This window comes from Phytophthora parasitica (assembly GCF_000247585.1).
Source record: "Phytophthora parasitica INRA-310 unplaced genomic scaffold supercont2.43, whole genome shotgun sequence".
Taxonomy (NCBI): Eukaryota; Oomycota; class Peronosporomycetes; order Peronosporales; family Peronosporaceae; genus Phytophthora; species Phytophthora nicotianae.
The window spans coordinates 372,348-398,529 of NW_008649029.1; the positions used below are offsets into that span (position 1 = coordinate 372,348).

General features: G+C 49.6%; 14 protein-coding genes across 25 annotated transcripts; 7 read left to right on the forward strand and 7 right to left on the reverse strand.

Moving 5' to 3' along the window:
- Nucleotides 1-815: 815 nt before the first annotated feature.
- PPTG_23581 (hypothetical protein) lies at nt 816-1,556 on the reverse strand (the record flags this gene model as incomplete). The annotated part of the gene is made up of 1 exon (XM_008911855.1): nt 816-1,556. One exon carries the CDS (start codon nt 1,554-1,556, stop codon nt 816-818), a length of 741 nt encoding a protein of 246 aa, XP_008910103.1.
- Nucleotides 1,557-2,584: 1,028 nt separating this feature from the next.
- PPTG_23582 (hypothetical protein) lies at nt 2,585-2,692 on the forward strand (the record flags this gene model as incomplete). The annotated part of the gene is made up of 1 exon (XM_008911856.1): nt 2,585-2,692. The coding sequence occupies one exon, from the start codon at nt 2,585-2,587 to the stop codon at nt 2,690-2,692; it is 108 nt and encodes a 35-aa protein (XP_008910104.1).
- A 565-nt stretch (nt 2,693-3,257) lies between these two features.
- Nucleotides 3,258-3,969, reverse strand: PPTG_23583 (hypothetical protein; the record flags this gene model as incomplete). Its single annotated transcript, XM_008911857.1, has 2 exons — nt 3,258-3,323; nt 3,889-3,969. 2 exons carry the CDS (start codon nt 3,967-3,969, stop codon nt 3,258-3,260), a joined length of 147 nt encoding a protein of 48 aa, XP_008910105.1.
- Nucleotides 3,970-7,483: 3,514 nt separating this feature from the next.
- PPTG_14514 lies at nt 7,484-9,156 on the forward strand. 2 transcript variants are annotated; one of them, XM_008911858.1, is made up of 3 exons: nt 7,484-7,700; nt 7,774-8,316; nt 8,394-9,155. In XM_008911858.1, exons 1-3 carry the CDS (start codon nt 7,533-7,535, stop codon nt 8,970-8,972), a joined length of 1,290 nt encoding a protein of 429 aa, XP_008910106.1. In that variant the 5' UTR covers nt 7,484-7,532; the 3' UTR covers nt 8,973-9,155. The 2 variants fall into 2 exon arrangements, with proteins under 2 accessions (XP_008910106.1, XP_008910107.1); XM_008911859.1 differs by lacking the exon at nt 7,484-7,700 and having other exon boundaries at nt 7,748-8,316; nt 8,394-9,156.
- Nucleotides 8,979-12,332, reverse strand: PPTG_14515. 2 transcript variants are annotated; one of them, XM_008911860.1, is made up of 8 exons: nt 11,801-12,332; nt 11,165-11,737; nt 11,061-11,093; nt 10,834-10,993; nt 10,347-10,769; nt 9,955-10,277; nt 9,811-9,886; nt 8,979-9,739 (listed from the first exon to the last, which is right to left on the reverse strand). In XM_008911860.1, the coding sequence occupies exons 1-8, from the start codon at nt 12,292-12,294 to the stop codon at nt 9,188-9,190; spliced, it is 2,634 nt and encodes an 877-aa protein (XP_008910108.1). In that variant the 5' UTR covers nt 12,295-12,332; the 3' UTR covers nt 8,979-9,187. The 2 variants fall into 2 exon arrangements, with proteins under 2 accessions (XP_008910108.1, XP_008910109.1); XM_008911861.1 differs by having other exon boundaries at nt 11,165-12,332.
- Nucleotides 12,333-12,412: 80 nt separating this feature from the next.
- PPTG_14516 (hypothetical protein) lies at nt 12,413-13,859 on the forward strand. The gene has a single exon (XM_008911862.1). It carries the CDS (start codon nt 12,482-12,484, stop codon nt 13,529-13,531), a length of 1,050 nt encoding a protein of 349 aa, XP_008910110.1. The 5' UTR covers nt 12,413-12,481; the 3' UTR covers nt 13,532-13,859.
- Nucleotides 13,643-15,284, reverse strand: PPTG_14517 (hypothetical protein). The gene has a single exon (XM_008911863.1). The coding sequence runs from the start codon at nt 14,219-14,221 to the stop codon at nt 13,922-13,924; it is 300 nt and encodes a 99-aa protein (XP_008910111.1). The 5' UTR covers nt 14,222-15,284; the 3' UTR covers nt 13,643-13,921.
- On the forward strand, nt 14,855-15,085 carry PPTG_23584 (hypothetical protein; the record flags this gene model as incomplete). Its single annotated transcript, XM_008911864.1, has 1 exon — nt 14,855-15,085. The coding sequence occupies one exon, from the start codon at nt 14,855-14,857 to the stop codon at nt 15,083-15,085; it is 231 nt and encodes a 76-aa protein (XP_008910112.1).
- On the reverse strand, nt 15,280-18,191 carry PPTG_14518 (hypothetical protein; the record flags this gene model as incomplete). Its single annotated transcript, XM_008911865.1, has 6 exons — nt 15,280-16,002; nt 16,175-16,383; nt 16,455-16,586; nt 16,672-17,610; nt 17,674-17,955; nt 18,017-18,191. The coding sequence occupies 6 exons, from the start codon at nt 18,189-18,191 to the stop codon at nt 15,397-15,399; spliced, it is 2,343 nt and encodes a 780-aa protein (XP_008910113.1). The 3' UTR covers nt 15,280-15,396.
- Nucleotides 18,192-18,316: 125 nt separating this feature from the next.
- Nucleotides 18,317-20,073, reverse strand: PPTG_14519 (hypothetical protein). The gene is made up of 3 exons (XM_008911866.1): nt 19,195-20,073; nt 18,819-19,106; nt 18,317-18,751 (listed from the first exon to the last, which is right to left on the reverse strand). Exons 1-3 carry the CDS (start codon nt 20,026-20,028, stop codon nt 18,530-18,532), a joined length of 1,344 nt encoding a protein of 447 aa, XP_008910114.1. The 5' UTR covers nt 20,029-20,073; the 3' UTR covers nt 18,317-18,529.
- Nucleotides 20,074-20,095: 22 nt separating this feature from the next.
- On the reverse strand, nt 20,096-22,105 carry PPTG_14520 (hypothetical protein). Of its 3 annotated transcripts, XM_008911867.1 has the most exons (5): nt 21,967-22,105; nt 21,841-21,897; nt 20,917-21,769; nt 20,611-20,854; nt 20,096-20,538 (listed from the first exon to the last, which is right to left on the reverse strand). In XM_008911867.1, exons 1-5 carry the CDS (start codon nt 21,978-21,980, stop codon nt 20,252-20,254), a joined length of 1,455 nt encoding a protein of 484 aa, XP_008910115.1. In that variant the 5' UTR covers nt 21,981-22,105; the 3' UTR covers nt 20,096-20,251. The 3 variants fall into 3 exon arrangements, with proteins under 3 accessions (XP_008910115.1, XP_008910116.1, XP_008910117.1); XM_008911868.1 differs by having other exon boundaries at nt 21,841-22,105; XM_008911869.1 differs by lacking the exons at nt 21,841-21,897; nt 21,967-22,105 and having other exon boundaries at nt 20,917-21,800.
- A 633-nt stretch (nt 22,106-22,738) lies between these two features.
- On the forward strand, nt 22,739-24,873 carry PPTG_14521 (hypothetical protein). Of its 8 annotated transcripts, XM_008911871.1 has the most exons (5): nt 22,739-23,173; nt 23,266-24,011; nt 24,078-24,248; nt 24,312-24,507; nt 24,569-24,873. In XM_008911871.1, the coding sequence occupies exons 1-5, from the start codon at nt 22,772-22,774 to the stop codon at nt 24,659-24,661; spliced, it is 1,608 nt and encodes a 535-aa protein (XP_008910119.1). In that variant the 5' UTR covers nt 22,739-22,771; the 3' UTR covers nt 24,662-24,873. The 8 variants fall into 8 exon arrangements, with proteins under 8 accessions (XP_008910119.1, XP_008910125.1, XP_008910121.1 ...); XM_008911877.1 differs by having other exon boundaries at nt 23,266-24,248; XM_008911873.1 differs by having other exon boundaries at nt 24,078-24,507.
- Nucleotides 24,874-25,100: 227 nt separating this feature from the next.
- PPTG_23585 (hypothetical protein) lies at nt 25,101-25,241 on the forward strand (the record flags this gene model as incomplete). The annotated part of the gene is made up of 1 exon (XM_008911878.1): nt 25,101-25,241. One exon carries the CDS (start codon nt 25,101-25,103, stop codon nt 25,239-25,241), a length of 141 nt encoding a protein of 46 aa, XP_008910126.1.
- A 15-nt stretch (nt 25,242-25,256) lies between these two features.
- Nucleotides 25,257-26,054, forward strand: PPTG_14522 (hypothetical protein; the record flags this gene model as incomplete). The annotated part of the gene is made up of 1 exon (XM_008911879.1): nt 25,257-26,054. The coding sequence occupies one exon, from the start codon at nt 25,257-25,259 to the stop codon at nt 26,052-26,054; it is 798 nt and encodes a 265-aa protein (XP_008910127.1).
- Between the last annotated feature and the right edge of the window lie 128 nt (nt 26,055-26,182).

Here is a 26,182-nt window from a genome sequence, read left to right on the forward strand (position 1 = left end):
TACTTTAATGACGCGGTGATGGCTTTCAATAGGCTGCTGGGAGGGAAGAAATCCTGGTACTGATGAACTGTTGACACTCCAGCGCTCCCAGCGCTTGTCAAATACACATTTTGAAGCCACTCAGCTAGTTTATCCTCTCTAGATTCTTTCCAGGCCTTTACCACTCGTTTAGAAAGAGCTCTAAACTGTTTTAGAGACCGAGACTGGTGTAGTAGTCGTAGGTGCTGTTCTCCTATGTCTTTCATGAATCCCTTGGTTTTCTCAAGCTTAGTCTGCGTGACTGACGGAGAAAATGCTCCCAACAGGATAGAATTTCTATATGGGGCCACACTAATTCCAAAGCAGAAGCTATAGCGTCTGCATGGTCAATACTGGCACTATGCACCTTCAGTTCAAGGTTCAAAAATGTTTTTGCGTATTTGACCAAAGTTCTAAACATGTGCTCATAAGCAATGATGCTCTCTGTTTTGATGAACATGTAGATCCAAGGACGAAATCGCTGTACGCATCCCGTACCCGATCGCTCCACAGAGATTCCTCCACAGTCTACAAGGGTCCAACCACCAAAATGGATTCTGTAGGTGCCGTAGATAGCACCAAGCTGTCGCCTTGGTCATGTACTGCACGCTCTACATTGCGAAATAAAGCTCTAGATGTCACCACTACACCAAGTGAGACTACGGACACGCCTTCTACAGTGACTAAATGCTCGAACTCGTCTAAGACGATAAGCTCGTTCATGTCTGCCCCATTCGTTTCATCGACTCGATAAAATTCAACTCGACTTTGACATAACTTTCCCGCTGTCCAGTTTGTTAATGCCACGAATTTACTGATCTCCCATCCATCCCCGCCAGTCGCTTCAAATAGGCTTTCCTGCTTTCCATTTTCTTCGTTTCTGGCACCAGTGCGAGCATGGCAGGATCTCTCAGATACTTAAAAAGCAGCATGTTTCTCACCCGACCTGCGGTCATACCGAGCTTTAGCAGTGCATCTACTTCGGGTTTTAAAATCAGTGAAATGCCCTTAGTTGTGAGATTAACTACAGTTCCAGCATGTTCTCCTTTCTGTAGAACCTGGTATTTTTCCCCAGCTTCTCCAGCTTGATGGGTGATTATCTTGATTCGATGATGACAATCTTTGTGTGAGCGGCACTCAAACTCCTTTCCAACCCGATACGTTGACACATATCGCGTCTTATAGCTGTAAACGAATTGATTCAGCTGGTGCAAGCTCCGCTCTCCCATCTCCTCTGTATCGTAATAACCGACACTGATGTATTGGACTTTATTGTGAATAGCAACAGTGGATATGCTAAACGGACCAGTTCCATCAGCCGCAATTTCATACTCTAGAGACGAATCAGAATCTTGATCACCGTCTACCGTGGCAATCACTCCAGAACTACCACTTTTCGAATAAAATGCAGAGCGAGCAGTGTCATTGTCTGTAGTAGAAGTGTTGTCGTCGGCGGAAGGTGCGACGTCCATGTCTTCTACTGAGTCTGTTGTGTAGTCATCGTCCAAATCTTCTACCGAAACTGTCGCGCTCAGCATGTTCTCATTCTCTGACTCGCTGGCATCGTGTGCGTCTCCAGCACATCCGTTTCTTCACCGTATCGCTTGGGGAGAACACCAGCAGCTCCATGAGATCAGCTTCACACTGCACTGCCTGCTTCTTATGTCCGGTGGAAGTGTGAGCTGTTTGAAACTTCTTCTTTAAACTCTAGTAGTCTGTAAATAGCAACAGGTATTTGAAGGGTAAAAATATAATAGTACTTCAGTATTGAATTTATGTTCACCTTATAACTAACAGTTTTTCAAGCCCACTGACAGGTGTTTGGCATGAGCAACAGGTATTCCTATAAAATAAGATGTAACAGATGTGTCAGTGGATGAGCAACAGATCTTAATATTTTCCGATATTAATTACTGCAATAGTTGACTTTATTGGTCACGTTCCGGATGTAGTGTTGTTATAGTTGAGTTAAAAAAATTCGGCATTGACCGAGGCAAGGCCGAGCTGTTAATACTTGACAGTATTTTTTCCGCTCAAGCGCTCCACGCGAGTCAGCGTTTTGAGTGCTTACACCGTAGGTAAAAAAAAAACAAATGTTGTTCTTGTTGTACATAAATCCAAAGGCTCCGTTATAACGCAATGGACCTCCAAAAAGTAAGCGCCATTTTGACTGCTACAAATAAACCAGCGATCGTGCTGTTGTATTTGCTTCGGGTCTCTCTGCTGGTGACGCGGCTTTGCTGCCGCTTATAGTGTTGTCGCTGGATTTGTTGGGAAGGTGTGAGGGTAGCGAACTCGCTGGTTGTGTCAGCTCTGGTACTTAATCAAACAAAAATACCAATAAAAAGGGCTCCATTCATTATGATAATTTCTTCAATAACTCCAAAAACAAGCAATAGTCACGAGCTTTAAATGACATCTTCTGCTATCCCTTGTTATTCCACTAGGGTTTGGAATCCGTCATCTACACCTTTACCTCTTTAATTTCATTATAGTGAAAAGCAAAACTCACGTGAAGTAGCTGAAGTAACAGCTAAAATTGGAAAAAAAATATTGCTTTCGAGGAATGTCGATTGACTTCAAAGCAAAGGCGATGGCTAGCAGCAAAGTTCCCTCGCCTACAGCATGCCCAAAGACCCCAAGCACGGGCTTCGAGCTCGCACACGGGTGCTAAACGCACACCAACAAGAACGGGACTGGGTTGTCGATGCAGATTGCAACGGAATTCCCACCACCATCGCTTGCGACATCGTTCGCGCGGGGCAGTCGGAATAAAAAAAGAGGATTCGGGCAGCGTGCACAAAATCTTCACCAGATATGGGTGATGCAGTGGTTGAATATCTCGAAGAGAACTGTCAATACAACCTGCCGCAATACGCGACATGCTCCTCTTCGACTTTGCAGTGCTTATTGACATTTCACGGATCCGCAAGAAGCGGCGTGATAACCTTTACATGGTTAAGTGGGTAGATTTACGTGTACTCAATTCACTGCTGCACGCGCATGCAGGGGCGTGCTCTGATAAACCAATGCGGTGGTGAAGCTACCGCCATCCAAGGAAGCCAACTTGCCGATTCAATGCGCAGTGCTCGCTTGTTTACAATGAAACACGTCGTGGAAGAATTCAATTGGAGGTAAGCGCAGCTTTCGTTGATACTAGCTACGGTGCAGTGAACGTTCACGACGTTCACCAAGCTGAGATTGCTGGCAAGACAATTGTTATTGTTCTCGATATCCACTCACACACCGAGATACTGGTTCAATTTCATGCCAACCTGGATCTTGTGCACCCGGTGCCATACCCCCTACTGTACAATCCTATTTAGTGTAAGTTATTTGCATTGATGAGATTCTCAAGTTCTAATTACGGGTTATTTACTTCCTTACTGTAGCCTTTTCTTAGTTTTTGCCGTACCTTGTGATGCACAATGACGAAATGATAAACGTGCTCTACACGACAAGGAGCATGCAACGCCGGGCATGACTCTGCGATTCGTCGAAAAGATGGCTTGACGATGTGCTCTTTCCGTCGCGGCAGCTATTCGTGGGGAGCCCATGAACTTCAATTCCTAGTAGTGCTGCTTTAGGCTAAATCCAGATTGGGATCATTGGTATTAGGATATTCTTTTGAAAATCCTAATTACGGGACGGTCGGAATCGCTTATCCCCAACACGTTGAAAATTAAGAACAAAAATAGGACCAAAAGTTAGAGCCTTGGTTTGGCATCATTTTCGAGAGTTATGTGGTATTATTGCCATGGTCATATACTACTTAAAGGGTTCTGTACGTAGTATAGTTTTCGTAGTGTCAACTATTGTCCAACAGGGCGAGAATGCATTACGAAGTTTATCACTAGTAACAAAGCATACATGAGTTTTGTCCTGGATTCCAGGACAAAAATCTCGATTAAACTTGGGTTCATTGTGGCACTTCACCTTGGAAGCCTCCATAGTACCTCTGCTTGACAGAAATAGCTGATATATATGACATATCGCACTTAAGCTGAATCGAAGAGCCTCCATAACATAAAATCTCCGATCTCCGACTTCTCCGACCTCCGACTTCTCCGACCTCCGACTTTCTCCGACCGTCACAAAGCAGGTCCATATTTGTGTGTTAGTTATGTACTTGTGTATTAGTTGTGTAAGGTGCTTAGGGGATCAAATTTGGGATATGCGAGGGCCAGAAGACCGTAACGAGTTTGTAGCCGGATTCTTAGGCTCTGAAACGGCGTGTGGGCTAAGAAAACGGCAATTAACTAATTATGCATTATTTAAACCTTGAGGCGTGTTCTCTCTACATAGCAAACAACGAAATGAGGCCCCGGACCAGAAATCGGGGTCCACTAATAGAGGCACTTTACTTTTTACAACTGTTTTTACGCGTAATTACCATTAGCAGTGATTGGCTCCCCAAACAGACGTGGGTAAAACCTTACAAACAAGGTTATATTCAAACGGTTGGCTTGTAGAGCCGCACAAATAAACTAATCGCCATTCTTGATTTTTTTTCTCGTAAGGGTCAAGTCGTCCACCATGCGTCTACTCCATCAATTGCTCGTCGCCCTGGGTATCTTCATGTTTGTATACTGTGTGTATGTGTGATGTGCGGCCACTTCTGCTGTCTATGCGTTGTGTGCTTGCTTGCGTTGAGGTTAACATTGCTGTTCCGGAAGGAGGTTACGCTTTGTGTTCGACGTAGCACTCACATACGTGTTCGGTTTGCAACGAGGTTAACTTTGCTGTTCCATTGGAGGTTAATCTTAGTGTTCAATACTACCAATTCATTTCTCACTCGAACGATTATTAAGCACGTAATACACCCTGTATTTGCTCCTTATTCTTCACCTCATCTTTACTTCCGTGTCGTTTAGCGTGTTGTCTTCCACAGCTTCGTCTTCGATGAAGGCCTTGAACGTAAAGTGAGCGAGCAAGCACTGGTTGGAGCGATACGCAGATAAAATGGTACGTAATTACGCGGTTTACACTAATCCCAGTATGTTGGTGGTATGAGCTGGGGCAGGATCTGCAATACGACCAGGGTGCTTGTAGCGGGTGATGCGGTCATTGAGACGACCACTCTTGTGCAGCTTGCGCATGGCCTCCAGGACGTTGTGGGCACCGCGCACAGTGATGTCCAAACTACGGAGGAATCCAAGCAGGTCGACTTCTGCAGCTATTCCAATCTTCCAATCTTGAGGACATCGTCCCGGTATCTTGGGGACTTCTCGTTGAGGATGAAGCCGTCCGGAAGAAACAACTTCAAGAATGCGACGACCTGCTTGGCGGTTGACCGCGTATGCTTCGTTGCAGCGTCCCTCGAACTCCACATACGTGGTTCTTGGACGTACCAAGTGAACCAGACATCTTTGAGGTTCGTCGCTCCGGAGGTACGCCGTCGCTTGTTGGGTGGGTGGCTGGTAATTGTGTCCTGACACACATTATTTGCAGTTGTTGTGTCTTGCTGCTTGTTGTAGAACGTAGCCTCCATGACAGAGAGCTGCATGTCGAGCTTCTGGTTAACCTGAATTAATTGCTCAATCAAGGATGCTTGGTGGAGATACATGGGGTGTTGAGTGTAATCGTTTGGGGTGCTTTGTGGAGCGGCACTGCCTTGAATGGCGTTTGTGCTTGTGTCACCAGCAAGGTATGATGACCCTGATAACAAGTCGTTCTCGGAGAAGCCTTTGTCGCGTGTACACGCCTCAATGCGTTGGATTGCTGGACCATCCGCTGCAAGCTTCTTCAGCTGAGGGTAGTGCTTCAGCAGGCAAGCCATGAGAGTGTCGAGTACTCGTTCGTTCACGGTGTACTGTGGCGTCTCCAGACCGGATGAAGAGATGAAGAGTGCGAACGCGACGGACCGAATCTTCGTCTGCGTACTGGAGGCAAAGCCATCCAAGGAAAAAAGCGAAACCTTTTTTTTTCAGGATCTCGGCTGCTCAAGACGCGTGCGACTTTATGATCTTCCGAGGGGGTGTTGAACACATACGCGAAGGCTTTGTTCGTTGCTGTCATGTTCCATGCCCCACGGTCGAAGATCCACTGAACACACATCCCAGTCCCGTTGGCATGCTGTGCGCCACCGCGCCTAAAAGAATGCGACGTCAAACGCTCAGCCACACCAGACTTTTTTAGCGACTTGATCCAGGACGCGGTTGACGTAGGCGTGTAGTCCGATGGAGTAACAGCAGTCGAATACAGGTAGACGATCATTTGCTGGAGCGCCTTCTTCGTGCACGCGGGAGCATTATTAACAAATGCTCCAGACTCTCTCTTCATGCAATAGCGCTCAAGAACTCTCCTTTCGTGAGCAGGGTCTTTTCGATAGAGGCCCGATGCTGAGGAAACTTCTCGAGCACCAATTCTTCGCCTGCCGGTAGTACTGCATGACTGAGTGTCGTACCAATGACTGCCCTTTACACCCTCCCTTCAAAACGAGATGCATTCCAAATTTGTCGACAACAGCCGCTAAGATAAGCGCCGCGTTGTCGCGCCTCATGCATGCTTCTAGGTACTCCCAGGTGACGCCTTCATCTTCGACAAACTTCCGGAACGACCGCACTGCTGACTCCCGAGCTCGCTTGGTGTTAACCGGTGCGAGGTCTTTCAAACGCATCTTGGGTCGGAGGTGTCGGAGCTTGAGTGTTATTCGTGAAATATGCGAATGTCTTATGATCTGTAAGGGGATATCCATAATTTCGCTGGTCTCTCCGACTTAATACGTCGGAGCTGTGGTTGTGTAGCCATCTTGTACCATTGATGCCACCGATTGGCTGAAAAGAATGTCTTTAAGTAATGTGATTCGCCAAAATGACAACTCATCTCAGAACTTTCATTCTATTGGCCAAAATAGTAACCATAGTTAAAATAAGTATGGTCGGAGATTTGACTATATTCATCCACACAAACTTCAAGTTAGTTTTTGTCCTGTAAGCTGCAAAATCGGCCAAACTCCATCGTACTTAAGCGACGTTTGGTCCATTTTTTTCAAAACAAAAAATATTGGGGTTATCATTATATCGATACTGGAGTGGCAACGATGTAGTAATTAGATTATCTTGTTCCAAAACAGGTGCTGCTCCAACAGTACACTTCTCTAGTAACTGCGTCGCCTGGAATATGCCGTCGACGTTGGGGGAATGATGCCCCACATTCCTGGGAGGTATACTCAACTGCTCGGCTTTTTTTAGGTAAAACTTTTATTATTTTATTATTTGAAATTGGTCCGTTTCTACAACTACTTCTAAACAGGTAGAGACAGTACCTATCAGAACAAAATTAACGTTAATTTCCTTGTTTGCTTTGTCCTGCAAAGATGTGTGCATTCTGACCGTTACTTACTAGTGAATACTGCTCACCTTTACAAAAAGGCTATTTAGTAAAACTCACCGAATATATCCACACTTCATTCATACCGGGACACAACGCTATGTTCTGAGTTTGCGCCGTCCAATCGCGGACAGCAAACGGCGACAAGAACAAAGGTACAGTATTCTCCGATCTCCTCCGCTATGACACGGCCCAAGAACTCGCGGTCGTCCCCAACATCTTGCAGCTCTGCCAGAGACAGCAGCTCGGCATTTACATCGTCCAAGAGAGGCGTGATGCCCGAACCAACGGCTATGGTGCGCCTATCCCCCACGACGGAAGTGGCGATCCGCCTGCTACCTGGCAACGACGTACGTTCTCACGCTGTGGCAATGGTATCGTAGAGTATCCGTCTAACCGTTCGTAAAATTATTCTTTTGACAGTGCTGTGTGGACTGCAAGGCCGTCTGTCCGCAGTGGGCTGGTGTCTCGTTCGGTGTGCTGCTTTGTCTAACCTGCGCTGGTAAGCACCGCTCGCTGGGAGTGCAGACGAGTTTCGTGAAGTCTTTAGTTATGGATGCCTGGTCGGAGAGTGAGTTGCGCGCACTGGAACTGGGTGGTAACGCCAAATGGGTCGCTGTATGTGCTGGAACTGGAGTTTCCGATCTTCCCATGGAGAAAAAATACTCGTCCGGCGTTGCAAAAGCCTACAAGAGCCGAGTGGCGCTAGCTGCTGCGAAAGATCCATCGGTGGAGTGCGCGTTCACTGCAGTATCGTTTCTATCTATGCTAGCTGACATTGCGAGAGAAGAGAGCCCTGTTTCAAGTGTGAAGGAAGACCCTGTGTCATCGCCGACGATGGCAATGAAAATACAACCAGTGAGTGACCCTGCGGATGGCACAACTGTCAAGTGCACGACGTGCTGCTCAATGGTGTCATTGGCTGAATTGAATTCACATTCTGAGTCCTGCACCGTCAGCGCATCGGTAAGTCATTATCGTGTGTCAATTACCCATGGAAGAACTTAAGTATTTACTCTGTATCTTCGCCCTGTTATCGCTAGAGTGCCGTAGAGTGGAGAAAATATGAGCGAAAGATTGGGGCTCCCAGTGAACCGTTGGGCTTCACGTTGGCCAAGGCTAGCAGTGGTTATGCTGAGGTGTCTCGAATCATCCCGGGTGGTGCTACCGAACAAGCCAACGTGATCGTTGGTAGCTTATTGATCGGCCTGAACAACACGAAGAACTTGAAATTTGACGAGGTTGTGGACATGCTTCGAACGTTACCGCGACCGATGCTGTTCCACTTCGTCTTCCGCTCGCAAGTGGCGTCGGAGGGTCCCAAGACTGTAATTTCATCCGTTCCAGAACCTAGAACTGTGGAGATTAATGTGACGCTGCATGATAAGGAAGAGCTCGGCTGCTCGTTGTCTGCGAACGAGTTTAACTGCGTTGTGCGAAGCGTCGATGAGGACTGTATCGCAAGGAGGCACGGCGTTTTGGTGGGATCACGCGTGGTTGCTGTGAATGGACAAACGTACTTGAAGCCGAAGGATCTAATTCGTGAAATCTGCACTGCCCAACGTCCAATCAAGATAACAGTACATCGTGTGGAAGGGCTTATGAGAGGATGGAGCAGCTAAAAAGACGGTCTATCAAGAGATACTTAAGTATTCATTGATGATTCTCTAAGGCTGGTAGACGACAAAATGTTTCTGATAGGAACTCTTGGATTTCTGACGACTTCGAAAGTGTTTTGAGGTTGTTTAGATCTTGTTAGATAAAATAGAGATGTAAATGAATCGGACGCATATTTACGCTTTGTGACATTCCAACGGTGCTTCAAGAGAACCGAGTTCTACACGTCCAAAACCGTTCGACCACCTTGGGTTTGGCTTTTGTAGTAGCTAATCACAAAATCTGCAGGTATTTGTTTCTGTTTTGAAGGCGAGCGAAGGCTGGAAAACATCGGGTGGTACATCACTTGCTTGAGTGTGGGGCGCTTGGAAGGGTTGAAGTCCACTAACTGTTTCAGCAGGCCCATCGCCCCCGGAATTGTCATCAATCCTTCACGGCAACGATAAATAATATCGTCGGAGCCACTTGCAATCGAATACAATGCCTGATCATGATCGAACTGTTCCTTTGCGGTCTTTGAATGCAATTGAGCTTTCGTCGCACTGGCTGTTAGCTTGCACTTCCGTTGGGGACGCTTGGTTGCCGAGTCCTCTGGTCGTAAATGCTTTATCATTAGCTTCCACACCTTGTCGATTCCTTTGCTTTCGCTCGGATTTTCCGCCGGTAATCCGAAGAGTACGATAAAGCGATACAAAGCGTGATAGAGCGTGTTCTCATCGTCACCGTGCGCCACCTTCTTAATCACTGAGAATTTCGAGTTCTTTCGTGGATTCTACAGCGAGAAATACATGGCATTGAATCAGATAAAGCAATCACGGTATTACAATTCGGCTCAATACTTACCATCCACAGGGTCTTCAAGTCTTTCAGTAGTTCTGCGGGGCACTTCGCGGCTTCCAGAATTTCTTCGTATGGAGCGCTGCGTGTAAGACCAAAGTTGTCAGAATTGAGCCTTAATCAAGATGAGTCTCTAACAATCTCACTTACCTTCCAGTAAACAAATGCAGCAAGCAGAGACCCAACGAAAACGTGTCTGCAGCGTAGGACTGCTCGGCTGCATCTCCTTCCAACAGGAATTCAATGGGTGCGTTCTCCAGAGTAGCGAAATGGTCGATCGTGACGGGTTTCCCTAGATTCTCCGGGCTGGAGTCAGCCGCGCCATAATCCGCTAGCTTCACCCAGTACGAGAAGGATGCAGGCATTTGGAGAACAAAGCACGCGTTTTCCAGCATGTAGTGCAGTACAGCATCACGTCCTGGGGCCTTGGTGAGGTTGGAACGACCAATATCCTTCAGGAAGAAGTTAAGAAGCTGGACGCGCAAAACATAACACGAAGTTGTTAGGGCCAGCCAAACAGCAGCAAAGCAGTCCTAACGCACCTTGATATCATAATGGCGCAGGTTGAACTTCTCGCGCGCACAGTATAGACTAAACACCATTTGGAAGAAAAACGGCACGGCGACAGACTCCAGAGGAAGCGCCTTGTTCTCCTGCAGGCTGATAAAGTCTTCAAGATCACCGCCGTCGCAGAATTCCATCCGCATGTACTGGAACAGTCTTTCGCAGTCATCACTTAATGGTGTTTGTGTTTGTTTCTGTGGACTCTCAGGTCCATCAAGATTGGCATTTCCGCTCGTTAACAACTCCACTGGTTTGCGATGCGTTTTGCTACCCCAGCGAGCAGGATGAGGTCGCTCGTGTGCCAGGAAAACTTCATAAACCCGGAGGAAATTTGGGCAAATGCCGTGCTCACACGCGTCGGACAACAGTACCGAATGTGCCACCTCTAGGCGAACAGCATCCTACACGAAAGCGGCGTTTAGTCATTGAATAAACACGTTACACCCTGATTGCGAATGGGCATACCTGATTGCTGATGTCGCCGATATCCATCACGCTAACAGCTTCGAGTCGCTTCTGCTCCGATGAAAAGACTTTGAACACCTCCTTGAGAGCACCATCCGATAAATAATGACCACACGGGTGACGACTGTAGAGTTGTGCCGACGCGTACAAGTTGGCTTTTCTGAATAGAGGAAATAAGGAGCAACGTTAGAACTCAGAAACCAATAGAGGTCATGCTTATTGCGCACTTGGAGTAGTCTGTGATACTCCAAGCATACGCCCTAATTGCATGCAGCAGAAAACACACGTATGTTAGTTCGCAGACGATCAATAAAACTGCTCAAGAACTTACATGACAGCGATCTTTTCCCACATCGTAGAGACCTTACGGAGCACTTCCTTCGATGCCGTCACATCTACCAATCCAGAGTAAAGCACAAGGTGTAGCACATTTTGTCCCAGTACGTTCTTCCTCTCTGCTGAGGAGATATCTTCGTGCGAAATACGTCGCTTGACTGGTGATAACGACATTTCACTCTCTCGATCCCACACCCAATCGTCTTCCACAAGCGGCAGGAATGATGAAGATACAAGACCAATAGAAGACAGTCGGTGACCTGACACTCGCCCCAGCTTCGTCATGCGCCTCGCAAGACGACGGTCTCTACGGACCGAAGGCTGCGCCAACACGTCCTCCATGGCATTAGCGATCGCCGTATGCTGTGTCGACGACAACAACCGGTGGTTCTCCGTGAACGAGACCACCTCCAGCTTCTGCGATTCTAATTTCTTGAAGTACTTTTTCAGCCGGATCAGCGCTGGATCCGTCTCGTAGTCTCCACCCTGTTCTTTCTCGTCATTTCCGCGTACACTGTCGTCAATTGGCTCAGGTTCCATGTCTGCGTCTTCCGCGTTAGCACCACCTCTATCCACATGACAGCACACACATTAGCGCAGCACTACACTTCTACTGATCTGTGGTACATACTCAATCGAAGGCATCCTCAGCTTTAGTTCGCTCAAAATGACGTCTACTTTGAGGCTGGCAATGCGTAGCACATTGCGTTTCAATGTAGCGCCAGATGTGAAACCCAGCGCTCGGATCCAGCTCTCCAGCTCGTCGCGTTTGCGTTTAGTCTTCCAACTTGACCCAGGAAGCTTCACTATGTAGCCTTGCCCGCCGCCAAATTCTGTCTCGAACTTGGTCTGTTGCATGATACTCAGTTGGTCGGTCAGATACTCGACGAATTCCTGAGGTGCGTCGTGTATTAGCTCCTTAGAGCTCTTCCACTCCAGTATAGGCTTCTGTTTTTTATTCGGCAGGCCCGTCCTCTTCGCCTTGGGCTTCCACTTGCCCCCAGTCACTCGGACATTATCACGCGGTGCTACAGGCGATGGAGACGGCTCCAGGAAACCACTGGAGGCCGCGTCGTCGGCCTCGTCCGCAGACGACAGCGGTGAGCTGCAGATATCTCTCGCCATAATTTCAAACTGACCGCGCCAAAAGAAAACACACTCGAAGTTTACAGAGTGATGGTAAAAGGGAAACAGCTTTTTCGACCAATCAACACGCAAGTAATCACTTCAACTTGTGGATTGGCTAAAAGCTTTGGCTCAGGGGGCGCGTGGCTTGGCACACGAGCGAAGGGCCACCAAGATTTGCGATAATATGCATGTCAAGCCGAGCTTCTTCCGGGCGCGACAGGCGTCACAGCAGCAGACTAAGTGGACGTCGGATCATGTGGATACTGGCGGTAAATCCTCGATGGGCGTATTGCTGGACTGGCTGAGCGCGCCGGGTAATTATGACCGCTGGCGGAGCTGCACTAGAGCTAAGGAGACCCATCGCCCATTGGCGGACGAGATCGTGCAGCAGCTACACGCCGAGGGCTTAGTACACCGCACTGCTAGCCAAGTACAAGCCAAAATGACAGAACTGGAGAACTCGTATCGCGAAGCAGCGGAGCGACTGGCCAGCACCAAACGCGAGCTGCAGGTGGCCGAAGGGACACCAGCAGAACGTAACTTGCAGCGCGTGCTGGAGCGCCACTGCCGATACTTTGCGTTGCTGCAGCCTATAATGAAGGGCCTGGACAAGGTGGTGGAATCGCCTCCGATGAAGAGGCCGAGACTCAGTACCAAACGGAAAACAGTGTCGATGCCAGTGGTTAGGGAGCCTGTAGCGGCTCCACCTCCTGTTGCTGCCCCTGCTCGAGCTACTAGTCCTTCGCCTGCGCGGTTTCGAACACCGTCGCCGTCGCCTTCGCCGGCAAAGAAGAGTTACCGGTATTCATTGCGTGAGCGACGCGGGGTGACTGAGACTACGGTCTGGGACTTTGACAATGAGGCTGCAGGTGGCGTTATGAGCCCACCGACACCTCCGACGCCGCCTGCGACGCGACCAGTGAGGAAGAGTAAGAGTAGGGCGATGGAATCCATGTCAGTGATGCTGGAAGAGGAACAAGAAGCGATAGGACAGACACGCAGTAGGCCCAGTGAGCGGCGGATTCAGCCGGAGCCGGTCAAGAAGCGCCCGATGTTGCGGTCAATTGACGAAATCGACCTGGAGAAGGCTCGAGTAGAGCTCACATTACGTCAGTTGGAGCTGCAAATGGCACGTGATAAAGCACTCGTCGCTCGTGTGAAGGCGCGGATGCAATTACTGGAGCAAGGCGTGTCACGGCGAGAGGTCGATCGCCTCATGCCACTTGATATCTGACCACAGATCCGGCTTGCAGTGAACCGCATCGAACTGATCTTTTGCAAGGGTTCGCTGGCAGAAATTATTGCAGGTGTGTTATTCTGGTAAAAATGCAAGAGATCCAAACGTTTGTGATGTTGGAAGTGTCGGCATTACATTCGCAAACTTAAATATCGAGTCAATAAACCATGACTCGTGGTTCTATAACTACATGCTGAGGCTTGGGCCGCTTTTCGACGGCGCCGAGCTCGGTCTTCTAGGTCCACCCAAGCATGAGGAGTGGGAGAGGTTGGGAGTATCCAGCACGGAGCGGTGCAGTGCGTGCACTAGCCTGCGTGTCGTCCGTTGCCTGGTGCGTACTACTTGAATGTAGTCTGGTTGTCCTGTTGAGGTCGATTGGTGTTGCATTTAGGCCTGAACGGGGAATGTGCGCTGCGAAAGCAACACGATGAGTTCGAGCTTGGAGATCGGGGACACATCGATGGGGCTTCGATCCACCGTAGGGTCGGCACTACCGATGATCTCGGGAGCCATGGCGAACGAGACACCCTTGCGCGCTCGACGTGGAGGTTTGGCCATCATATCCTTGCTGACCCATGCGCAGTCACGTGGACGCTCCTGCTTGGCGTATAAGGCACGAAGGCACTCCTGGCGGTAGTACTCAGTGAGGCAGGCCTCCATTTCCGATGCGCAACGCTTGCCGAGCATGTTTGTTGTGAATTGGCTTCCGGTGGCGTTACAAAGTTCAAAATAGGACGTTGATGGCAAATTGCACAGTGAGAGTTATTTAGCCCGGCCGCCTCTGCGGCGCAGACGCCACCTGCACCTGCCCGTAGCGACTTGCCGGCCAGCAGGTCTCGTCGCTTGTGGCGAGTACGGAGACTTTGCCTTTCCAGCCGTTCGCCGCGAACGTGCGCGAGACCAGACTGGACGTATTACTCGCCTTGGAAACCGTTGAAGCGCCGTCTTTTCGGCACATTAGACTTGTTTCCAGTAAGGAGACTTTTTAACTTGTGCATGTTGGACAATTGCTTCAGAACCTAGTGGCAGTCCGGCTTGGTGGCCTCTCTTGGTCATAGCTTGCCACAAGCTCGCGCCCCCGCATGTTTGTAATAAGACGCTGGGGTGGGGGCGAGGACGGAATGGATACGCTTGACAACCGGCGCATAGGAACATAGTGGAAATCCACCACCTGCTGGAGCCGGTAGACGATGAACGAGCAGCTCACTTCAACCAACCCGCACGATTGCCAACGTCCGCACGCATGGCCAGCGTTGGAACGCCTCAGCCATTTTCCGCCGATTCTCTGCTTATTCGTCTTCTTTTTTCGAGGCCGGCGCTATGGCCGACGAGCCTGTGCGCCGAACTCCCAGCTGGTCCCATAGCGGCACCAGGGCTCCAAAGCGAGAGCGGCCACGTAACGCCCGACCGTTGTCAGCACAGGTACTTTGCCTCAAGCGCAGGTGTCGCGCAGTTTCCCCCAACCTTGGAGCGCCGACACCAACTGCTTCTACAGCACCGCAACAGAGACTGGGAGATGGCCGGGTAAACTTTGAAGGAAACTTGTCCTGAGCTTTGACTTGAGGTCGAGTCAATACGAGATAACGTTTCCAAGTGCAGTCACGCTCCGTACAGTGGCGACAGTTCTTCTCGATGATCTTGGTGTCATTTCGTACAGCAAAAAAGCGAGGTTATCCACGCCAGGAGGAAGCAACGAAAACTTGTCTCGAAATTCGAAACTCTCGCGCTTTGCTGTTGCGCTGTTGTTTCTATCCGCGAAATTACAGGAAAAATATGCAGGAAAAAACTCGATCTTCAGCTTTGATCTCGGTAAAGGCCTAAGCTCGGTGGGGCGATTCTAGGCCCGATTACACCGTACCGAATTAACACTGCGGTGACGTTACTCCTGAGCTTTGCTTGGAGAGGAGCAGCGGGCGAAGCCATGTCAAGACCGGCAGCACCAGCCGGTCCATGAGCGCACGTAGGAGCTCGGCCGTGGTAGGATAAGGGAGCAACCTAAACACCAAGCGGTGCGGCGCGAACAGCTTGAAGGCTACCAAATCCCGCCATTGTTGACCAGGCAGTATGGGATAGTAGTCGCCGAAGTTGCTACAGAGCACGCCCGCCACAAACACATTACCCGTCATCGTGTACACCGTCTTGGCCCCTCGATGCTTGACGTGAGTCAATCCAGTGATTCTGACCAAGCTGAGTCCAGCTTGAAGCTCTTCTTGACGCTCGGTCTTGCCATCGGACCAGCTCCAGTTTCTGACCGCCGTTGATACGGTTTCGGTGTTGCTCTCACGCAGAAATGATCGAGAGGGCGATGGGAACGTCAAGAGCAGGTCGTTCACCCGCAGCTCACTCGCTGGTTTCTGTGCGAAGCTCGCTATCATCGCGTGCGAATCCGGGTCAATATCGAAAGTTTTGCTCTCTGGAAGGTAGTAGACGAGGTGCTTCGGGGTGAGCTGGAGCACTTCAACAAAGACCTGGGAAAATACGCATATTACACACGTCACAGATGTTGGTCACACGTCACAGATTTCAACAAAAAAATGCTTCCAGTACGGGCGATCCGATCCTGGTCCAAAAGCAGTAGGTAGAGGCAGTCTCCGCACCGCACCGCATGGCCAAGGTCTGATCTGGCACGTACAAACTGACCTGCTCATCATCCATGCCTTCGAGGCTCACACTGATGAACTCCGTCTCACCCAACAGATCGCTTTCGTGTGGAATGTAGTACACCGTGGAGTACACGAGTTTTCCATGCTCATCGATTGCTAGCACAGAGTCTCCGATCTTTACGTCACCCAAACGTTTGGTCTTGCCACCAGCAACGACAACCGGAGCCGATTCGGGGAAGCAACTTGCTACAAACGTATAATGCAAAAGCGCGTCAAATTGATACGAACCTCATGAAAAAGCGGCGTGCACCACGTACTCGAGTCGATGATAGTGTATCCTAGCTCACTTTGACAGAACGCTCCAGTCTTCCCACTATTGCACATGCAATTGCCACCTTGCACACACACTCCTTCGCCGGAGCAGATTTTGCCTTCGCGTTCGCACAACACTACAAGACAAGCAACCCAAGGTATCTCAGTCATGACAGCTCATTGCGATCGTTTGTGTACATATGTACACTGAATTGTACGCACTCCCGTCTCTGCTTTGAAAGACATCGTTCACTTTCTGGACTCCCACATTTCCAGCTATAAGAATCAATGTCGGTACACTTGTGCTGTTCTGGTAGCGAGCGTTTGGGTCTGTTTTGCATAAACCACATCCGTCCGGGTAGATTGTCTTCGTGAGCATGGAGTTGTTGACAAGCACCGTGTGCTGGGCCGGAATCTCCGGTAAAGTTGTGCTGGGGATACATACTGGAATGAGTTGGTCGGCAAGACTAATCGTTCCGTCTTCATTCGTGCACGACTCGTGACAATAGTATGCTCGAGTGACTGTGCGGCGGAACGGTACAACGGAGTGTCCCCACTTGCCCATACATACCTGTGTGTTGCTTTGAGCTACCATACTCCATTCGGCAGTCGAAATACCTGAAGAATTCGAGCTTGCTGCTACCCATTTCATGCCATCGCGTGTGTACCAGACATCCGAGAAAGGATACATTTTCTCGATCCCGTTACCGATGATCCCTCCACCGAGCACCCACAGCCTTGGTCCAAGCTGGACATCACCATTCGTTCTAGAGTCAAAAGATACAAGAGAAAACCACGCTCGAGCGTCCCATGGTGCAGATTCGACAAGTAACTTCCACTTTCCAGTGGAATCCATTCGCCATACATCGCTCAGACTGATGTCACGCCACCCGCCCATCAGGAAGAGAAATTCCTCTCGAGATGAGTCACCTACTGTCGCGTTAGCCATGACCTCGTGGGTTGCGCATGCGTGAGCGGCTCTTGGTGACCATGGTGCGTTACTTTGTTGTTTCCAAGGCCCTGCGAGTACTGAAGACGTGGACCAAACCTCATTGTTCATCGGACTACCACCAAGCACCCAAAGCTTGCTGTTGAACACAACCGAGCAGTGGTAGCCTCTGCCCGACCAAGGTACTGTTGCAGTTGCCTCCATCCACGACGCTATACACAGCACACCAATTGAGCAATCCGTACTACTTCCAAAGCACTTCTACAATTACCTACCTCCATCGGTGGTCACCCAGATATCGGTCGCTGGCTCAGGTGAAAATCCTCCTAGCAACGTAAGACGTTCCACTTTATCCTTTAAATCGGTGAAGGTGATCAACGAATGTCCGTAGCGTCGACGAAACGGAGCTTCCTCTAGAACCTCTGTCCATTCAACACCATCTGATGAGTATATCACATCCGACCTCGTGGTCGTGTAATCCAACCGCTTGGTGTAGTAAGACGCCGATACACCCCCAACAATCCAAAGTTTATCAGCGAAAGCTGCTGCTGCGTGGGCTGTAGACCAACGTCAAAGTCAGTCACCACGATCTTAGCTAGTCAAAACAGTAAAACTTACAATCTCGTGAAAATGTCAGCTCCGATAATAGCGACCACCGTACAATAGCCTCTTGCTCTGTCACTGTAGAATTGCACTCTAGTTCTGTTGTAGTCGTGCTTGCGGCGTTCGTTAGCGCTATAAAGCATAGAGACAATGCCAGTCTTGCAAGCGATTGCCATCGTCTTTCAGTCATCGCTTTAATGCTGGTATCGAATCTTTCAGAGGACGCGTCCGTTGACACGGAACCGTAGAGGTGTAAGGACCTATGAATGGTGACGTTAGATGTGATAGTGTAGTTAATAATGCGCCCGCACTGTAAGATAATAAATCGCTGCGCTTGATTCCAGCATTCTTGGTCTTTTGTAGTGATGGTGTAAATGCTGACTACGATGGCATTGCCATGCGTGATGATATCTGCTCTATTAGTACTGGAAGTGTAATTCTGAAGCTCCAAGAGCTGTGCCGAAAGTCGTCTTGCTCTCTGAAAGGAGAGGGACTTCATCTGAATAGACTGAGAAGGAGGTGACGAAGTCAGAGCGGGTCACGGCGAGAGCTGGTATGGGTAGGTGCAAGCAAGACGACGGCGCGGGCTGCCAACTCACCCCCGTCACTATACCCGATTTGATCCGTGCAGTTTTGACGCTCTTTCCTGGCCTCGACTGAGTCGGTCTCGTCGATGATTTTGGCCTGCAGGATTTCCTCTACGATGTCTTCAAGTGTCACTAAGCCTTTCAGCTCGTAGAACGGATCACCCTGGTCATACAATAAAGGAGAAGCTCAGGTAAATCACTCAGCTTGCAAAGATCCACAGCAAACGTACCGGTCCAGAATTATTGACATCGTACACTAGTGCCATGTGGGTGCTGCCCATTTTGAAGACGCTGAGCACCTCACCAAGCTGTGCATCGAGCCAAATACGGTGTGCTGCGACTGCAAACACACGTGCAAATGCCATAAGGGGCACGTCTTCGTTCGGATCCACGTAGATCAAGTCCTTTGTGAAGACGATGCCCACCACGTCGTTCGGGTCTTTATTCCACACCGGAATGCGACTGTATCCATTGTTGTAGATCATCTTGAGAGTCTCTAAGTTGAGTATCGTGCTGGCGTGCAGAAGACAATCAAGCGGTTAAGGAAACAAACAATATAAACAAATTGCAGCACTCTTGAAAACACGTCAGCATGGGAAAGGATATCGGAAGGGAGAAGAGTTTCTCGGCCGGGATCATAATATCGCTGACGACTTTTGTCTTGTACCGCATCGCGCCGCGTACAATATACCCCTCTTCGGGGTGCATGATCTTCTGTCTCACGTGAATTTCCACGAGTTTCTGAAGCTCCCGCTTGGTGAATACCGTGCCCACATCCTCACCGACTGTGCGGTCCAGCACGTAGCTGACCGGTTTGGCGAAAATGTACAGCATGAGTCTCAACACTCTCACGACCGGTACAAACATCGATCCTATTGCCAGTGCGTGTCTCGAGCAGAGTGATTGCGGGACAATTTCGCCACAAATTAAAATGAGGATGGTCGACACGAAGAAACCCACGAGGCCACTGGTCAAATCTGCCATCAGAATCGACAGCAGACTGTTTACCGCCACAGTAGTGAGTACTAACGTCGTAAGCAGCAGGTTGCTGTCCGCTCGGACGGGTAGAATGCGTCTGGCGGCCTTGGCCTTCTTCATCTCGTCTTTTGTAGCTCCTGGACGATCTCCAGCGCGGACGATCACATTCAAACTCACTTTGTCCAGTGACATAAGTCCCAGTGTGAGCCCCGACGAGATGGCCGACATGATAATGAGCAGAACAATCGCGATATAATGGATTACAGTCATGATGTCGGATTCCTCCGAGCCTGTGTCTGCCATGTCCGCATTGGCACCACTTGCCTCTTCGTCCTGGACGACGTCCGTGATGCGCCGTGCTATGAGGCTCGTCGAGGCCGCACGGAAGAGCAACGACGTCATGGAAGAAGCCATGGCTGGATGTACAAGCAACAAGAAGCTGAAGCCCAGTCCTCGCCGCATCGCCGACGTGCAGACGAATAAATGAGTGGGTTCTGATACTGTGCGTACGTTGAAGACTGAGCTGAAGTTGTCGTTTTGGTTCAAATGTTCTATTTTTGTGCCAAAGATACTTTTTCGACCGAAAACCGACAAACACTCTACGAAGTGTTGAGACACGGCAAATGTGCATTAAAAAGTTTTATGAAATCACTTGCTTCAGCAACTTGCTGGTCTCTGGCAAACATTAAACATACCAGTACCCGGCCTGCACCATGACCTCCGGGTAGAGGTTGTGCCATTCCTGCACCAGCGGCGCGTACAGCTCCGGATGCGAGCGTTGGAAAGCGGCGGGGTCCTCTGCGAAGCACACGAAAATTGTGGCGACTGAGCTGTCGATGACGGCGAGTGGCGTGACAGCAACACCGATGCCAACCACGAGGCCTAGGATAGCCAGTGTTGCCGTGCTGTTCTGGAAAGAGACAGCATCGGTCGTCTCCGCAATCAACGCGCCAGCACCAGCACAGATAAGTCCTGTGATACAAAGCAAAAGTTAGCACTCTTTAGTCGTCCACAAATCAGCAACACAACACGAGTGGAACGTACCAACACCCAGAGCTGCGAAGCCAAGCACGTTGCCAATGAGATCGTCGTTGATGATAGCATCGAAGCCGCGCTGTTTGAAGAGTTCGAACACGGCCTTGCCAGCCTGCGTGAACTTGTAGCCATAAATGCCGACGTACACGTACGCCCAGCGATTGAAGTACTCCATCAGCGACTGCAGACATCCGAGGATGCACTCAGCAAAGCAAGCCAATGCGCTTCCATCCTGGCGACTGTTCTCCGCCAACTGTTAATGGAAAAAAGCCTTGTCAGCACATGAACTGGGAGTAACGATCTAATAGAACGTACCGCACGAAGAGCCTGCAGAAAAGCAACAATCAGCGATCCAAAGCAGATAGATCCGAACGACGTGGTCGTGGCGCGCTTCAGCGACGCACCCGTGGCGCCCATGGACTCGGATTGGTACCAGAACGTGGCGACAGTACCCGCGACAGTCGTGTGAGCAACATTCTTGAAAACCTGCAGTCCCCAATAGAACGACAGTAGTAGAAAGAAGTACGCGACGTACGATCCTCCCGATTGCTTGTAGGTAGATCTGGTGGACGTATTGGTGTTGTTGCTTGTAGAGCTCGGGTTGTTCTCAGCAATTTCGTTCGCAACGCCCAGCAGTGCCATGGCCCAAATCACGACCCAGCCAATCTGCACGATAGTAAAAACAAGAGACACGATATACGTCGATCCATGCTTGGAAATAGCCCCCTCAGCCACACGCAAGTTGGCGACTGCGAACGGGATGCGATGCTGCACCGCACGCGCGTAGCAGAGGTTCAGCATGGCAATAAGGAGGCCAATAATGCCGATGAAAATGTTGCCAATGATGAATCCAAAGGCCGCAAAGGCGAACGAGATGCCGACGTTGAACCACAGTACGAACAGGATCATGACCCGCGCGTAGGCGACAATGAGCTTCACCATCAGCAATGCCAGCACCATCGACACGCCGGCCATGCCCACAGCGATACCCACCACAACCTTCGTGTCGTCGCCCGACATCAGCTCGCTTGAGTTGTTTTCCGGATCCGTGACCGTATCAACGCCCCAGAGGACCATCAATGCGATGATAACTCCCACATTTAGCACGAATAGCAGCGCAAACGGCCAGTCCTGGCACCCAACCTTGGCCTCGACGTTCTTCTGGTCTCTGCAGTCAAATAAACAACAAGTTAGTGCCAGTGAAGTACACATGAGGTGATGTAGATTGCTTAAGCTTACGGCTTGATGGGGTTCACTTCCGGTGCGCTCTGGACGGGAACAGCCTCGCTTGTGTACCTGCACGCAAAAAGAGACGATCAGATGGCTGGGAGGCGAGGGCGGAGCGAGGTAGAGTATCAGACGTACGGCTGATTAAACATGACGCTTGGATGCCTGTCGGCGTCGTTGTTTCTCCTTCCTTCTCCCTTGCCTTCCTCAGACGCTTCACTGTGCTTTTAGCTCGACTGTTTGCAAAGTGAGCGAGTTTTGTGTGGGACAAAAAGAGGTGATGGCTGCTTTGTCGAAATTACCACTGGGTACAAAAATCTAGGACTATTCGAAAACTCAAAATCTGCCAGGGTGAGTCAACGCAGCTTTTGGAATAGCACAACGAAATGTTGTGCAAATGCATCGCGTGGACGCCATGTATAAGGCGTATATGCATTCACCATTGTGAAGTTTCCTTGAATGTATATGACTCTGGTATAATCTTCTACGGGAATTATGTCCAAGTCGGCATCGAGTCCTCTACAAAATCTGACGAAATTCCTGATCCTGCTCAGTTGTAGTGAAGACAGGTCAGCGAGTTCGTACCCTCTCAATCGACATGAGGATACGTGTAACATCAACTACAGCACATTGATTCACCTGCAAAAAGTCACCGGCTCAGTTTGCTAATGCCTCTATAATTCATGAATTCATGTAGCGCGGCTACTGGCCGCCATTACTGTCCTTGTATAGACCAGTGGCGCGAAATCATCTTTTGCACCTAATTCGCTTCGCGAACCTCGTCAGCTTCGAGCAAGTTTAAAGCAAAAAAAATGGTACCACCTCACATTTCGCAAAATTTTGGTCTTTAGGTACATGTACAGTATCACAAAATACAATCCCGCAACACAGAAAAATATCCACCTTTTTCAATTTTTCAATTCCTTCATCCTTCGTCGTTGACATGTTTCAGATCCGAGTGGAGGCTGCCGACATGGCCGAGGAAGAGGAGGCCAAGGCCGAAGAGCCACCGCTCGACGACGCACAAGATTTACAAGGTGCATCCTTCCTGGCTGGCAACCCGCAAGTGCGCGAGACCACGGGCAAGCTTCGTTTCTACCGGGCGGACAAGCCGTACTCGTCATCTTCATCGTCTGGGGGTAGCCAACAACTGCCCAATGAGCGTAGCACGTTGGTCTGCGTAGTTACAGTGCCGTCGCATATGTCACCTGTGGAGATTCTCGAGTTCCTGGCCAGTTTTCGGGAGGATATCGCGCTCGTGCGCATTTTGAAGGACCCAGAGCGCAGCAACTGTATGGTGCTCATGCAATTCAATTCACAAGAAAGAGCGGACCAATTCTTTCAGGTATGAGAGTGACAAACTCCACTATATCACTGTCGCTAATATCGTGGTTCATATGTTAATTTTGTGTATCCCATTTTCTTATTTGTGACCAGGTCCATAATGGCAAGTACTTCAATTCGATCGAACAGGAGCGTTGCAAAATTGTGTTTGTGAGGAGCATTGAGTTTGACCCAGTAATAGATGAAGACGACCCAGATTGTGATGCGTTGGAGGAAAAACACACTGATGGAGAGGACACTGCTGCTCCAATGCCGTCGAGTCCGCGATCAGAGAGAAGAGCTAGCAACGCACAGATCAGGAAGCTATTCCCTCCCCCACCCGCAGGCATGACTGAGATCCCGACATGTGCGGTATGTCTGGATAGGCTGGACGCGTCAGCGTCGGGCATTTTGACGACGCTGTGCAACCACTCGTTCCATTGTGACTGCCTCTTTCGATGGGAAGGATCGAGCTGCCCTGTATGTCGGTACAGCCACGGAGACATTGGCTCATCGTGTGAAGTGTGTGGCACAGCCGAACACCTTTGGATCTGCCTGATCTGTGGTCATGTGGGCTGTGGTCGCTACTCGGGCGAGCATGCAAAACAGCATTATCAAGAAACTCTGCACACATATTCACTGGAGTTGGAGACGCAGCGCGTGTGGGACTATGCCGGTGATGGATATGTGCACCGACTGATTTTGAACAAGCAAGACGGCAAATTCGTCGAGTTTCCGAGTCCAAACAATCTTAGCGGTGAGCGCTCGCAAACTCCACCCACCACCTCTGCCGAAGAAGAAGAAGGGGAACACCGCAAACTCGAGAAGCTTGCAGTTGAGTACAACTTCCTCCTGAAAAGGTAGGATATATGTGTTAGTCGGTTGGCGAATGACCTATGTATGTCTAATACTTTTGTCTGTACTAGTCAATTAGAGGAGCAACGCCTCTACTACGAACGGTTGCTTGCACGTGTGGAAGAAGGCGAGAGCCGGCAGTTGCTGAATGCACACGAGCATGAACGCAAGCATCTGAAAAAGGCAAACACAACTCTAGTGGAAAAGACCAAGAAGCTCGAGGAGGAGTTGACGTTTGTCAGGTGAGGAGTGCATGCAGAGTTATATGTGTAGAAGTTTCCCAACTGAATGTTTTTGTGACGCAGAGAGCTGAATAAGTCCCTGATCGACAACCAGAAGCAGTGGAAGGAGCGTGTGCGGCTGTTAGAAGAGCAAAACGCACGAATTGAACAGGAGACTGCGCTGCGCATTGGCGATCTAGAGGGTCAAGTGCGTGATCTCATGTTCTATCTCGACACCCAGAACAAGGTCGAGCAGAGTGCTCACCGCGAGGACATTATGGTGTGTCTTCCCTGCTATTGCTATCGCTGTATTCATCTAACCGTTTCTTCATTTGTTGCAGGGCGGAACGATCGAGATCGAATCGAAGTCAGCAGCTAAGGAAAATACCTCGTCATCATCGTCATCTAGACGAAAAGGCAAGAAAAAGAGATAGAACATGCAGGTGAAAGCCTAGAGCGCTAGTAAATAAAATTTTAGACAGGGATATTTTTGCTTTTGTGTACTTCATGAAGTAATTGTGAGCCTTTGGCCGTAACGTAACAGGAAACAACGAAGCTTTTAAGGCAGGAGCTTATCCAATTTCCTGACTAGTTGCTTTCCAGACCAGTTGCATTAGCATATTCTCAGTACATGAAATGATCCAGAATTTTTGACTCCTTTCTAGAAACCTATCGTGTGGTTAATATATGAAGATTTGTAAGGGACAAGTTGAAGTGCGTCACTCGACACTATTCCACCCGAAATCTCACTTCAACTCGACTTGACCGCCGTCTGGCAACAACTGATACTTTCACACGGTCATTGACGAATTTTCTACAACCAACGCAAGTAAACGAACAACGAAGCAACCACCCAAACACACTCTCTCAACCATGTTCAGCTCGTGGGATCTCGTGCGACCTCGCTTCTGGTACCCTATGTCCTCGCTGGAACAGTCCATGATGGAGCTCGAGCAGATGAGCGACATGATGATGCGTCCGCATTTCCCGTTCTACACCCGCCGAGCAGTGTAAGCAGAACCAAAGTACATGGGCGTAGAAGATGAAGATAACTCGGATGACGACGACGATTTCTTCGTGGACTTGCCGGTAGTGGCGCGCAAGTACAAGTCAACACCGTTCCAGTTGGATGCCGTCCCTCAGGTTACTCCGGGAGAAAACAGTGACCAGGAATTTATGGACGCCAAGAAGGCTGTTAACACCAATTCGGACACCGACACAAGCACCGATATGGACGTCGATGATGAAAATAAGACGAGTGAGACTTCAAGCAAGGCGAACTCCTCCAAGAAGACGAGTAGGACTGGAGATGGCATTGCGAAACGACGCAACAAGAACAAGAATCCCGACAAGCAGCTTCGCAAACACTCGAACAATGTCACCCCCACTGCCGAGAGAATGGTGGCACCCAAGAAAAACGCAGACGGCCACACCTCATCATATTCATTCAGCAGCTCATCGGTAGTGGATGACCAAGGCCGTCGAGTCACGACCGACCGCCGTCGCTATGAAGACTCAACTGGCCGACTGAAAGCCGCGCAAGAACGGGAGATCGACGGTAAGAAGATGCGCACGACTTGGAGCCGCCAGAATAAGGAGGACGAGGGTCAGCATGAATCGATCTGCTCAAGTGGCAGTCCAGAGGAGTTTGAGGCACTACGGCAGCAGACTCCATTTGATGAGGCACAGAAGATGAAGGTGAAAGGGCAATTGCAGTCCGAGTCGGATGTTGAAGAGAGAGGTGACGTTAACGACAGCAGCACTGGAGCATGCCACAATGGAGGAAGCACTGATGGAGAAGCCGAAATCATCAACAGAGAAGAGTGACAGAGCTATGTTTAAGAACGACGACGAGGCGAAGTAAAGGAGAAGTGGTTGAGTATGATAATATTTAAAGATGCATTTTTTTTAATAGAAAATTTAAGGTTGACGTATGTTTCGTGGTAGCGTTGCTT